Source organism: Adiantum capillus-veneris, chromosome 4, assembly GCF_014529385.1.
Source record: "Adiantum capillus-veneris isolate H3 chromosome 4, ASM1452938v2, whole genome shotgun sequence".
In the NCBI taxonomy this organism is placed as follows: domain Eukaryota; kingdom Viridiplantae; phylum Streptophyta; class Polypodiopsida; order Polypodiales; family Pteridaceae; genus Adiantum; species Adiantum capillus-veneris.
In genome coordinates this window covers 116958195-116972902 of record NC_140934.1, presented here as the reverse complement: position 1 = coordinate 116972902, position 14708 = coordinate 116958195, and the positions used below count along the sequence as shown (strand labels likewise).

Genomic DNA, 14708 nt, shown 5'->3' with positions numbered 1-14708 from the left:
CAGTTCTTCTTCTTCTTCTTCTTCTGACAGTTCTTCTAGCTCCTTGGATTCGAGCGAAGAAGACAAAAAAGGTAAAAAGCGAAGCAAGAAGCAATGCTTTGGAAAGGGCAAGAGAAAGGCAAAGAAGGCTAAATCTTGCCCAGAGACTGACAGTTCTACTGAGGACTCGTCTACAGACAGCTCAGATTCCGATGACAGAAACTTTTATGTGAACAAGAATAATTTTTACAAAGCCAACAAATATGACTTTCTCGAAGATAAAAGCAAGAAAGTCAGAGAGTTTAAGGAAGGTGGCCACTCGATCAAGTTTGATACTTTTTCAGGATACTCAGATGCTTCGAAGGCTGTCTTTTATACATCAGTTTGACATCGCTTTCGTTGGAGGACGCTATTCAGAGCACTCCAAGATTCGGAGAGCTGCCTCTTACTCTAAGGGGAATGCTCGTACTTGGTGGGCCACTCTTCTTTTAAACAAGACTGCGCCAGTTAAATGATTGAAATTTAAGAAGCTTTTTATTTCTTCTTGGTTGACAATATGAACGAGATGTACTAGCTGCTTGGAACCATCTTCGGATGACCAAGAAAGATACAATCAATGCTTATTGTGAAAGATTCTGGAGCTCTTTTCTACCCGCCTCTTCATTCAAGAAGATCTCGTTCAGAGAACAAATGGAGCGGTTTACCTTGGGTCTACCTACAGAGATCCGAGATCACTTCTTGGAACAGAAGTCAGCTTCTATTCAGGAGTTGATGAGTCATGCGAAGCGGGGCTTTGCCATTCACTCTGGCAGTCTGACCTACCCCATAGATGAGGCCATGACACAACGAGCCGAACAGACTTCTGGGAATGAAAGTAGAAAGAAAAAGAGCAACCTAGAGAAAAAGGATGCACGACCCAAGCTTACTCCTGAGGAGAGAGCTCACTTCATCAGAGAGGGAAAGTGCTTTGGATGCGAGGAACATGGACATATCTCCACGAAGTGCCCTAAAAAGGCACAGAAAGAAAAGAATGATAAAGACGATGACATGCCTGAGAGTTCGAGAGCAGCTCAGGAACGTGGCAGAAAAGGCAGATAGAAAAGCAGAACTGGTACCACATGGCGTGGGACCTGCACCGAATCTTATGAATGAAAGTACAAACTTTGCCGCTTTTGGGGCAAAGTGAAGGATCAGGAAGTTCTTTTGAAGGAGCCAAGGCCAACTTCTTTTCACTTGGAATTGGCGGCTTGATTTGGAATTACGCCCAACAGATTGACGCCACAAGCAGAGGAGGTTCAACTGGCACCCGGATGGGATGTTACCATTACACCGAGCATTGGCAAACTTCGTTTGCAATGATAGGGGTGTTCAGGGCACGCGAGTGACATTCTACTCGGAATCCCTTGGTACCACCAGAACTGCGCCGTGGTTGACTACCGGGCCGAGAAAGCGACTTTGACAAAGGAAGGGCTCAGAGATTGTACTTGATGAACTTCAATTTCTTTACTCATTCTTTTGGGAGAGAACTGAACGATGGATAAAGATTCAATATGTTTTGACCTGAACAAAAGAACGCCAAGATTTTTTCTCCACCGATTGCTTTTCAGAGGGCCTGAAGATCAAACCATTGATCTGATACTTGGAAGCACGCCACCGAACCGGCCACCTTACCGTGTGAGCCGAGTACAGAATGAAAAGATTATGAACCCAGTGAAAGACCTCTTGGAAAAGGGTCTTGTCCAGCATAGTACTTCACCGTATTGCTCTCCAGTGTTGTTGGTTTTGAAGAAAGGCGGATCTTGGAGAATGTGCATCGATTATAGAGCTCTCAACAAATTCACCATCAAGAACAGATTTCCGATTCCTAGGATGGATGATATACTCGACAGGTTACAGGGATCCTCGTGCTTTAGTAGGATTGACTTGAAGAGTGGATATCATCAGATCAAGATATCGCCGGGAGACGTCTACAAGACAGCTTTTTGGACGACTTTTGAGTTATTTGAGTTTTTGGTGATGCCTTTTGGTTTAACCAATGCTCCTACAACATTTAACCGGATGATGGACATGATTTTTTTCGAGAGTACAGGCTATTTGTTTGAACTTTCTTTGATGATATCATTGTTTTCTCCAAGAATGAGGCAGAGCACAGAGATCATCTGCTTCAGAGGTACACTTTTTGGGACACTTTGTCTCAGCAGCAGAAGTGCAAGTGGATTCGGCCAAGATAGAGACTATACGTGATTGGCCCGATTGGAAGAATGTCCATGAAGTTGGAAGCTTCTTGGGACTGTGTTTGTACTACAAGCGGTTCATACGAAAGTTTGCAGAGGTTGCTTCCCCTTTGCATATCTTGACACAGAAAGGGGTCCCTTTCTCATGGGGATCCATAGAGGTGATTGCCTTTCAAACATTGAAAGAGAAATTGACTACAAGACCAGATTTGACTTTGCCGGACTTGCAGAAGTCATTTGAAGTATTTTGTGATGCTTATGGTTGTAGTCTGGGTGCGGTCTTGATGCAAGAAGGCCATGTCATTGCTTACGAGAGCCGATTGTTCTCTAGGCCGGAGATGACAACACAGATTTATGAGAAAGAGCTTTTGGTGGTTATCCATGCTCTTACTCAGTGGCGGCATTACCTACTCAGAGCAGATTTTACTGTCTTTACAGACCATCAGAGTTTGCGCTACTTCTTGCCACAGAAGCAACTTTCGGAAAAGCAGATGCGATAGGCGAACATCTTGTCACAGTTTCACTTCCAAATTGTCCCTGTGCAGGGACAAAAGAATGTGGTGGCAGATGCTTTGTCTCGGAAGCGGTTGGTTCTGGCTATTTCCGCGATACATCATAGGAGCTTCGATGATATGGTCGATCAGTATGCCACAGATACAGATTTTGCAGATATTTTCACACGGATATGGGATGGGGAGACAGTAGTTGGATACTCCCTTCGGGAAGGCTACTTGATGAAAAAGACTATGTTGTGCGTTACACAACCGTTGAGAGAAAAGGTTATGACTGAATGCCATTGTCCACCTTTTACGAGTCACCGCGGCATTGCTACCACCATGAAGGGGGTAGAGAGATACTTCTCTTGGCCGAGACTCGAAAAGGATGTGGAAGAGTTGTGCGCAGTATGCCAGAAGGTCAAGTTTGACAGGCATAAGGCACATGGATTGTTACAGCCTTTACCCATACCCACCCGCCCTTGGGAAAGTATTGAAGTGGATTTCATATTTGATCTCCCGAGAACACAGAATGATCACGATGATTTTTCGATTACATGGCACGTCTGAGACGATTGTCTCCGACAGAGACCCCAGATTTATGAGTTTGTTTTGGAAGGCAATTTGGGAGAACATTGGCACGCAGTTGCAGTTCTCGTCATTGTTCCACTTACAGACTGACGGGCAATCTGAGATTGCCAACTCAGTGGTTTTAGATTTATTGAAGTCTTGTATCTCGGATCAGAAGACTCAATGGGAAAAGAACTTACCTTTGGTGGAATTTGCCTACAATAACACGATACACTCTTCGACGGGGAAGACGCCATGTGAGATTGTTGAAAGTGCTGCGAAGGTTCCATCCTTCCTGAGCACGAAAGATTAGATATTTGAAGCGGATGAATATTCGCGAGATTTGGATACGGCTTTTGCCAAGGTTCGCGAGACTTTGCAGAAGTCTCAAGAACAACTGAAAAAGGCAGCGGATCGCCATTGTCGCGACTTGAAATTGAAGGAGGATGATTGGGTGCTTTTACGTTTTGAGAAGGCACGCCTAAGAAAGAAAAAGGGAAGGAGAGGCTTTTTCCAAAGCTTAGTATGCGATACTACGGACCTTTCCAGATTACTGAAAAGATAAATGATGTCTCCTTCCGATTGAAACTGCCAGATACTTGGAGGATTCACAATGCATTGCATGTGAGTCTCTTGAAACCTGTTAAGGGTGATGTGCCTGATGATGGGGAGCCTGATGAGCAACCCGCAGTGGAAGAAAACGAGGAGACCGTTGGTCCTGAACAAATTTTGGCACATACGGATACGAAGAAAGGTAATGTCCGAAGGCAGTTCTTGGTTAAGTTCAAGAACTTTCCTGCATCTGATGCGAAGTGGATGGAGGAGGAGGACCTAGCAGATACTCCTCGGATTGTGAAACTTTACCTCGATGTTTTGGTTTAGCATAGTCTACTCCAAACGGAACCTAGAAATTCAGCTTGGCCGAAGATGTGGTGCAGTGGGATGCACGAGGGGAGTTACTCCGCTCCTTTGTCAACAGATGCCTTGATTTTGATACTAAAGTCACTGATGTCTCTTTGAGCTTCAGGGATACTGATAGTTGACATTATTCTGCTGGATGACTTAATGAAATGGAATTCCTGATAATCATATTGATTTGTTTCTTCACTTCTTTTGAGTGCAGGAACTGATAGACGAAATGACTGCAGCATTTTGGTCTACTTGATCTCGAATAGACATGGTTGCAATAGGGGTTAGTCAATCGGACATCGATGAGGTCCCGATTGGACCTAGATGTGATTGCTAGCTACATTGCCGATAAATCATGCTCTAAGATCCGAATGAATGTTGAATGTCATGTGATGTCTGGTGATGTCCTATGATGTCGTGTGACGTGACTGGCGATTTTGTACATGTGCTAGATGTGTGTTCCTAGTACGTAGGTATTAACAGTCAGTATCTGCTAAGACGGTTTATGGCTTTTGTCGGTTTTGCAGGCGTAATCGCGGTCGATTACAATGCTTTCAAGAGGGGGGTATGTCACAAAGTGTTGACGTGGCTATGGACAACAGAAACCCTAAAATTCCTGCAAACCCTAATTTCTGCCAAAAACCCTAATTTCCGAAAATCGCGGAGGTGATTTTTTTTTATTTGGAAATTTTGAGCGACGCAAATCTCAGCTTTTTGCTATGATTTGGGAGAAAGAGAGAGAAAAGAGAACTTGCTTTTTATTGACTCTCATTGAGAGAGAGAGAGAGAGAGAGAGAGAGAGAGAGAGAGAGAGAGAGAGAGAGAGAGAGAGAGAGAGAGAGAGAATCTACTTTTACTTTCAAGCTTTTGGGGCTCTGCTTTTGGGCATCCCTTGTAATCTTTAAATTAGTGGTGAGGGCCTCACTTCTCAGAGCATCTGGACGCAGAGTCTGAGAGTGAAACCCTAACTGCTCTCTTGTACTTTGATGATTGATTAATACAAAAAGAAACACAGAAAGGGGCGATAGTCTTTGGGGTCAATATCTCTAGGCACGGAACTCCGCCGGGCCACTGCAAATCTATTGTGATGTGTGAATTGTTTGAAGTGGTTATTTGGTGCTGTCGTGATTGATTCTTGACTTGGAGTGTCCAAATCTGTTACAAGCGGAAGGGACAACAACAACAGTCCCAGAAGGGGGCCACTACGTCTTCTGCGACTACGGTCACTTCCACTTCTGCGACTACGTCGGCATCTGCCAACGCTACATCCAACCATTATGCCCTCACCCAATTTGGTGAGGAGAAGAAGTTGGATTTACACAACTATTCTGTGTGGAGGACACGAGTCCGCTCAATTATTGCCTACCATCGTCTCTGGGAATGGTTGAATGATTTCACCCATTCGGCTACTCAGCCTTCCCTTCCCAGAAGGGGGCCACTACGTCTTCTGCGACTACGGTCACTTCCACTTCTGCGACTACGTTTGCATCTGCCAACGCTACATCCAACAATTATGCCCTCACCCAATTTACACGACTATTCTGTGTGGAGGACACGAGTCCGCTCAATTATTGCCGACCATCGTCTCTGGGAATGGTTGAATGATTTCACCCATTCGGCTACTCAGCCTTCCCTTCCCACCGCCACTCAGGCCCAAATCGACGAGTGGGTGGATCGGGACATACGAGTCCACCTTTCTTATGATGAACCTCTCGGACTGCATCACGAAGGAAGTTTCCAAAGAGGAGCATGCACATCCATTGTGGAGACGGATTCTCGACCGGTTTCAGGAGGCCTCCTTTGCCAGACAGATCACACTTGAACGGGAGTTTGTACAACCTCCAGTTCAAGGATTTCGACTCACTTGATGGGTTGACCCGCCGCATGCGGGAACTGTGGGACGACCTTGTCTCTGCCGGAGGCAACATCACCTCGGCATGCATGGTTGGCCTCTTACTATTCAAGCTTCCCCCATGCGTTGATCCCTATTTTCAGAGTTTGCTCACATCTGGACGTACCTCTTTTCCCACTTGGGACGAGATTCTCCCTTCCCTTAGGCAGATTGAGGGGCACTCCGCATTTCAAGCCGAAGGTGCTGTTGATGCAAAAGGAGCCTTGATAGCTCAAGGAGGTAACAAGAAAGATAAAGGTAAGAAGAAGAAGGAGAACAAGGACATCGAATGTTACCATTGCCACAAGAAAGGGCATAGAGAATCAGAATGCAGAAAGAAGCGAGACGAGGCCAACAGGGAGAAATAGATACCCTTGACTGCAGTAATAGCCTCTCATGAGACGACGGGGACCGCTTTTGTCGCGACGACGGACCACGCTCTTGCAACATCGCAGTGAGGTACTCGGGTTGTTGGCAGTGGAGCCACCACTCACATGACTCCTCAACAGTCATGGTTTAGCTCTCTCAGGGAGACTCACGGGCAGACCGTCACTATGGGTGACAACCATGAGATTCCAGTGTCTGGCACAGGCCAGATTACCCTCTTTCGTTCTACCTCAGACCTGAAGTTCAGTTCAGTGGAGGCGCTTTACGTTCCGGACATGGCCTTCAACCTCCTCTCTGTGTCGAGCTTGGACTCTCAAGGAGCTGACATACACTTTGGGAGTGGCACAGTCACCATTTCTGATTCTACGACAGGTACTATCCTTGCACACGGTGAGCGTGATGGTTCCCTATACCGCCTCACTGCTCTTCTGTCTAGTACCACGGAGTCTTCTTCCCTATGGCATGCACGATTTGGACATCTATGCTATCAGCAGCTCCAACAGGCTGCTAGGACCTCTATGGTGGAGGGTTTACCAACGATACGCTCCTCATCAAGTGTATGAGAGGCTTGCCAGATGGGCAAGCAACACAGGGTTGCCTTTCCGAAGCAGGCATCCAATAGAGCTTCGGCACCACTTGCACTGGTTCACATTGATCTATGTGGCCCGATGAGGACTCCTTCATTTTCTGGCTCATAGTTTTTGCTTGTGCTTGTGGATGATTTCAACAGGTACACTTGGGTTTGGTTCCTAAAGCTCAAGTCGGAGGCTTTTAGTTTCATTCGAAATTGGAAGACGATGATTGAAAAGGAGGACTTGCACGTCAAATGTATTCGCTCAGATAGAGGGGGTGAGTTCACCTCGAAGGACTTTGCACAGTGGTGCAAGTCAGAGGGCATCCAATGCCAACTAACTACTCCTTACACTCCTTCCCAGAACGGAGTTGTTGAGCGGAAGAATCGAACTATCATGGAGATGGCTCGTGCAATGCTTGCGCATGCTTCTTTGCCCCGGGTTTATTGGGCAGAGGCGTGCAACACGGTGGTTTACATCCAGAACCGTTCTCCTACCCATGCTTTGCAGGACATGACTCCTTATTAGGCTTACTACGGGCGCAAGCCCTCGGTTTCACACTTTTGAGTTTTTAGGTGTCCGGCCTTTGTCCATGTGCCAAAGGAGAAGCGACAAAAGTTAGACTTCAAGGCGAAGAAGCTCATCTTCCTGGGCTATTCACGACTCTGACGGATACCAGCTTTACGATCTTGACGCCAAGACCATCACAGTTAGCCGTGATGTGACTTTCATGGAGTTCTTCAGCAACCTGTAGAGGGGGTAGCATCCAAGCCTATACCTTCCCTACCTCCTCCTCGTCCACCTTCTACACCTGGTCCTATCCTTGTTCCTGTTCCTGTATCCTCTACACCACAGCCAGTTACTTCACTCGACCATGCCATGTCAGATTCCGATTCTGATGTGGATGATGGTTCTCCTTGGGTGGAGGCGGTCCCACCTCGCAAGGAGAAGTTAGTTCCAGGTTCACTCTACTCTACGGTGTCTTCCTCTAGAGTCACGAAGTTACCAGACCCTGGACAGCCTCGACGTTCTGCACGCCTCAAGGACAGGCAAGTTTATGATGGCGCAGAGTTCGTGAACTTTGCACTCGTGTCTCAGATTCAGGCTTCACCAGTTGAGCCTTCCTCGGTGGAGGAAGCACTCCAGCATGATTCTTGGAAGCGTGCCATGCAGACAGAGATGGACGCTATCGAGCAGAATAAAACTTGGACTTTGGTTCCTAGGCCCAACAAGCGGAAGGTGGTTTCTACGAAATGGATTTTCAAGACAAAGTATGTAAGGTGCAGTAGAAGTGAATGTTGAACTTTGCTCAAGATGAGTGCTCCGAACCTGTGCTCAAGGTTCCTTTTACTTACGAAAGGGAGAGCCTTCCGTTCCTTTGGTGAGAGAGTGCAATGGACACAAACAAAGTGATGAACACTGTGAATGAAGGTGCTGAGATTGAGAGATAGAGAGAGAAGAATACGACACCAGAATGTTGTCAAACCCTCCTCCGAAGGCCCCACTCTCTATGGCAAGAGCGGTCTACTTGCACAAATCTCTACAATGCTTGGACTTGCCGACGATGAGGACGACGACGAGACGAGCTGAATTCTGAAAATGGTAAGGGCTGAAATCTGCAAATCTTTATCTGCTGAATTTTGACTCTATGTCGGTGGCAATGTCGATGGCGACGGTGCAACGACAACGCGCTGAAAACGCAGATGCTGAAATCTGTGTTTTCCGGGCTGAAACTCTGAACGACGCTGGATCGGACCGTGCGGCGAGGATCTGCTGCGGAAAGGTGAGATCTGCGAGGTTTGGGGGTTCTACTGTGGGTACTGACTGCTGAAAACTGACGACGCTGATGCTAACTGAGGTCTTGTTGTGAAGATCTGCAAGAACACTAATGGTCTCAGGAGATGCAAAAACGCTAGGGCTGAAACTGCTATCTGCTGTGGAATTTGCTAACGCTAGGGAATCTGCTGTCTTCTGTTGTCACCGGGGCTGATTTGCTATGCAAAAACGCTAGGGCTGATCTGCCTTGCAAAAAACACTAGCTTCTCAGATGGGCTGAAAACGCTAGGTCAATTGCGGGGGTTGGTCTTGCTGAGAAGTTACCTGTTGAGCAAGTGCTCCTGCTGCCTCTTCTGCCAGAAAGTGCTAGTGCTAGGTTTCTATTTATACAACTTAGCAAAATTACCCTACCTACTTCCCAACAGAAGTCACTTAAAAATAATAAGTGAAAAATGTCAAAAATAGGGAAAATAGGTCTATGCACTGTAAAAATGCTATTGATGGGTTCTGATTGGAATCTGATGGTCATGCTGTGTGCAACCAGAGGATATGCATCTAATCTAAGTGTCTGGACATGCACAGTTTGCGAACAAACTCACAAAAGTGCCAGATCACTTCCTATTCTAGACCGACTTGACTGAACTGAACCCTTGTCATGCTATAGCTTGTCCACGGACACATAGGGTTGGATGTGTCACGTGACAAAGTACAAGGCCAGTGGTTCCCTCAACAAACACAAGGCGAGACTTGTTGCTCGGGGTTTCACACAGCGACCAGGCGTGGACTTTGACGAGACCTTTGCTCCCACCGCTCACATGACTACCAGTGTTTGCTCTGGCAGCCAACTTTGGTTGTATATCTTCCAGATGGATGTCAAGAGTGCATTTCTAAATGTAGATTTGGATAAAGAAGTTTATGTGGAGCAACCTCCTGGGTTTCGTATACCCGGCAAGGAGGATTGGGTCTATCAATTTTGGAAAGCATTGTATGGACTGAAGCAGGCTCGACGACAGTGGTACCTCACACTCGACCAGTTTCTCGTGAAGCTGGGGTTACAGTGTACCTCATCAGATTCCAACTGTTATGTTGTCTCTGATGGCTCTTTGGTTGCGATAGTGATCGTCTATGTGGACGATCTCATTTTCACAGGTTCTTGGACCAGTAGGATCAAGTCGATCATGAAAGCTATGGAGACGCGTTTCGAGATGACAAATCTTAGGCTTCTTCACTATTTTCTTGGATTCCAAAATTTTCAGACACCAGACGGCATCTTCTTTTCTCAGCGGAAGTATGCGAATGCTATCTTGAAGAGATTCCAGATGATAGGGTGCAGATCGATTGGCACTCCTCTTGAGCTTGGAGAGAACGTATCGCTGCACGGTCCTTCCTCACGGATTGACTTGGAGCAATACAGGAATGTTGTTGGCTGCCTCTATGGCTGACTTATTCCCGACCAGACTTCCGTTACACAGTTTCTGTCCTCAGTTCCTTCAACGCCCGACCTCATCAGCGACATTGGCAGTGTGCCCAGCGTACTTTGCGGTACATCAGCGGCACCTTGGACCATGGTGTGTTCTATGGTCGCTGCAAGGGTTGCACCTTACTTGCGTACTTTGCGGTACATCAGCGGCACCTTGGACCATGGTGTTTTCTATGGTCACTCCAAGGGTTGCACCTTACTTGGTTGGTGCGATTCAGATTGGGCAGGAAATCCAGATACTCGGCGCTCTACTACAGGAATAGTTTTCACACTCTGCTCGGGACCCATTTCATGGAGCAGTAAGCGGCAACCCACCGTTGCGCTATCTTCTATAGAGGTGGAGTACAGAGCAACTTGCTATGTTGCTTGTGAGGCCATATGGCTATGGAGATTACTGGGAGAGTTGTGTTTTCCCCAGATTGCTACGACTTGTCTTTTGTGCAACAATCATATCTTTCACGCTCGGACAAAGCACTATGTTCGGGAGCGGGTTTTGGTTGGAGATCTTCATTTGGAGCAGCAAACATCTTCACGAAGGCTGTACCTCAGCGAACTTTGGCTTCTTACCTTCGACTCCTCTGTGTTGTCTCAGCATCCGGCGCTGAGAGGGAGTGTTAAGAGTTACACCACCGTTGCTTCGCCATTTTGTACGGCTAGTGATTGTCCCGGGTTGGCCACCCATAGCACATCATGTAGATTGCATGGGCGGACACTTTTAGCACGTGTCTAGTCGGTCATTTTCTGAGCCTGGCTGGGTACACACATTTTTAGCCATTTTTGGGCTTTTATGTTTTTTGCACCAGTTACACATTTTTGCCCTACCTCAACCTAAGATTCTATAAATAGAATCCTTAGGGTCTTGTAGTCACACAAATTGTGTATTGAGAGCATCATTTGCAGAGAACTCTCTCTCTCTCTCTCTCTCCCCAGCGTTTTCGGTGCGCGTGGCTCACACTCTTTCCTCTGCTCACTCTCACAGCTTTGAGAAGGGTGACAAGGAGGCCAAAATCCAGCACAATGCACAATTGTTGAGAGGTCACCTGCTAGTGGTGCTGAGTAACCCCTTGAGCTTTACAAGTAGTCATTGGTTTTTTGGTAGGAGCCCCAGCTCGCTTTCCTCGCATTGGAGGGTGCTGATTAGCAGACCCCTTGCCCACTATAATTTTGCAGATCAAGTGAAGCATCCTGCAGTTCACTTTAGATGTCATGATAAGAGGATCATTTCACAGGAAAATCAATTTTATGAAAGTTTTATTTAGCTACTTTAACTCTTCCCTTCTGTTTTAGTTGCTTAGTGAGGGACATTTTCACCTACAATGAGTACATACATCAATTGTTGCAGGATTGACTGCCAAGATTATGGATCAAACTCGCACTATGGGAGATGTGTACGGCGCGTTCTATGATTTCTCTTGCATGCTTGCCATGAAGGTGAGTTCATTGACCCTGTGAAATTCTTATTCATGGACTTTTAGAGGCTTTTCAAATCATGAAGAGATGAAAATTCAATGGTCGTTATTTATTGGTTCTTGTGTAGATTGATAAGAATGATCCTTCTGCGCAACAAACATTGAACCGTGTGGAAGCTATTGAGCAAGCATGTAGAGCATCTGGCACATTATCTAAAAGGTTTGTTCTCTCTCCCTCTCTCCCTCAATCCCCCCACCCCCCCCCCTCTCTCTCTCTCTCTCTCTCTCTCTCTCTCTCTCTCTCTCTCTCTCTCTCTCTCTCTCTCTCTATATATATATATATATATATATATGTGTGTGTGTGTGTGTGTATATATAAATATATACATACATACATATACATATATCTATATATATATATATATATATATATATATATATATATATATATATATATATATATATATATATAGATATATGTATATGTATGTATGTATATATTTATATATATACACACACACACACACACACACACATATATATATACCTTCTCTCGTTGTCATGAGCACTATTATGGCACCTCATTGCTCCCATAGGTTGTAAATCCTATGGGCTCTCTCTCTCTCTCTCTCTCTCTCTCTCTCTCTCTCTCTCTGTCTAGAGTTCAAGACTTGTCGGATAGATCTGTGATGTCTGTTCCTACAACGTTAAAGCTTTCCCCCCCCCCCCCCCCCCCCCACACACACACACACAGTGGATCAATTGACCAGTGATCTCTATATCTGCTATTCCTTTTTGCAGGCGGGCCTTTTCCAACAAGACTAGCAAAGGAGGCAGAGAAGCAATTTTATTCATTCTGATGATCCTTTTTCTTGTGACAATGTTGTATATGATTGGTAACAGCTCTTGACTTCTGATATGATGTCTAATTTTTGGTGTAGTAGTTATTGCTAATTCAATGAGTGGTGGGTGTGTGCCTCAATTCTCTTTTTAAAGGATTACTTACTTATCTGATTGATTGATTGATTAAGACCAGAGAGAGAGAGAGGGAGAGAGGAGTATTAATGTCTCAAAGAGACTGATGTTAAAAGCTAAAAGGATATTCTTGAAGCCTATAGATAAAGAGACAATTTACCACTAAAGAAAAACGTTCTAAAACAAAAAGAAAGTCACGAGGTCCTTAAATGAAGGGACCCGTTTACAAAGTAAACGAAGGCAATCAGAAATTTGTATGCCTTTCTTCCTCTCCTCTTATGGCATGTTTCAACATGCCATAATTATACGTTTACTAGTTGGGCATTGTAGTCAATGTTTTGTGATAGTTGGCTCTCTCTGAAGGAGCTCCTAGTTCAAATCGTATGGGCTTTGATAATACTTCTGAGCGGGACTTGGGGCTTGTTTAACAATATGGATGCCTTCTTTCTGTGGATCCTGTAAGTGGCATCTGTTTGTGTCCATTACAACAGTGGAACATGAGTGCCATGTTTGGGCGCATAGTGTGCTACAATGAAAATGTCTCTGGAATCTGCGCAATGCAAAACGGACCAAACACTGCTTTTAGGAGTACATCCGTGTTCCCAAATCTACAAGAGGGTATCAACTCTCTACCACGCCATTGTGCTTTGCATGTTTGGTTTGTTGGAAATGAAGAGGAAAGTGTGTATGCAGAGTGATGATGTATTATCAGCAAAATTAAACCAGAATGGAGTGGAGTATTCATGTGTCTCGATAGTTTATATTGCAATCTTTGAAATTATGTCTTGTTGCCCATCACAGATATCTATAAAATTTAAGGCCTCTCAATAGCGGAGTGATGGGATTAAGTTGGATTCAACCTTAATAATGTATGTTCAATTCAGTTTAAGCAACTTGTACAAAACACGAATCGTGTTTGCTTCTTACCCTTAATTTCTCGAGACATTCTGGGTCTCCTTATGAACTCTTACTGAGGGAGGTTGCTCTTAAAGGTCTTTCTCTCTCTCTCTCTCTCTCTCTCTCTCTCTGGTCTTTAGTGAGCTTCACAAAGCTTGCTTTCTTGTGTGTGAACAAAATACCCGTCGGCACACGGGATTAGGACCTTCCGAATCCGCACAATTTCCACCTAGCTTCACCAACCTTGTTGCTTTGAAGACTAGAATTTCATCTACCATACAACACCTTAATTATTGGCTCTCAATCTATTGATTCAAAAGTCTAAACCCATGTCTCCTAAGTGGAATATATCTACCTCACACCAGAGATGTACTTCGTCAAACACAAACCAATACCTTTATTTCAATTTCAATTCTTCAACCAATGCTTGACACCCAAATTTGACATCTCGAAAGGTATGTAAATTAGTAATCTTAATTGGACTTATGAACAGCACACTACCCACAAAGAGACAATGATTAAGTTTCTTTACACATGTTTTCAATACAAGGTGCTCTCAATTAGACTTGCAAGTACCACGACCATCAAGATGTCCATGAGTTTTATTGGACTAGTGCATGGTGCTAGTTTTATTCCATAGTGTTTACTTCAGCTATAAACTTAGCTCTTTCTAAACAAAAGAAAGAGCTAAGCTTGCGTTACATATACCACATTCAATCATCCAGTTGATGAGCCATTGTACATTGCCAAAGCACAAATAATATCACTTATTATCATACTTCTATCAAGCATTAAGTATTTGCAACGAGCCTATCCTCGTAGTGAATGATATTGCATGTCGTATCCATTTCAACTTGAACACCCACTTTGTACCAGTGGCTTTTTCTTGAAGAGAATCATTTTGCCATCTTTGCAATTGTGTCATAGACAATCAATATGCAGTTTGCATTTAACCTCATACAAAGAAACAAGGTCATAAATAGGTTAAGATAGGTTTAAAGGCAAGATCTACAAAATGAAGGATGAGCCTCCAAGGCTAAAACTCTTTAGCTAGGATAGTCCAATTGGCACCAAATATAGTTGCAAAAGATATCAAAAATTGTTGAAAATCATGTTTAAGAGCAGATAGGACTTG

The 14708-nt window shown here is 44.8% G+C and overlaps 1 protein-coding gene across 3 annotated transcripts in view; it reads left to right on the top strand.

The window, feature by feature from the left end:
* Window positions 1–12696, top strand: part of LOC147459865 (squalene synthase 1-like) — a 60298-nt gene extending 47602 nt beyond the window's left edge. For all 3 annotated transcript variants that reach the window (XM_086511056.1, XM_086511055.1, XM_086511057.1), the window contains 3 exons: window positions 11635–11723; window positions 11830–11921; window positions 12503–12696. In XM_086511056.1, coding sequence (XP_086367182.1) covers window positions 11635–11723; window positions 11830–11921; window positions 12503–12611 — 290 coding nt within the window. In that variant the 3' untranslated portion in view covers window positions 12612–12696. The remainder of the gene's footprint in view (window positions 1–11634; window positions 11724–11829; window positions 11922–12502) is intronic.
* Window positions 12697–14708: the final 2012 nt, after the last annotated feature.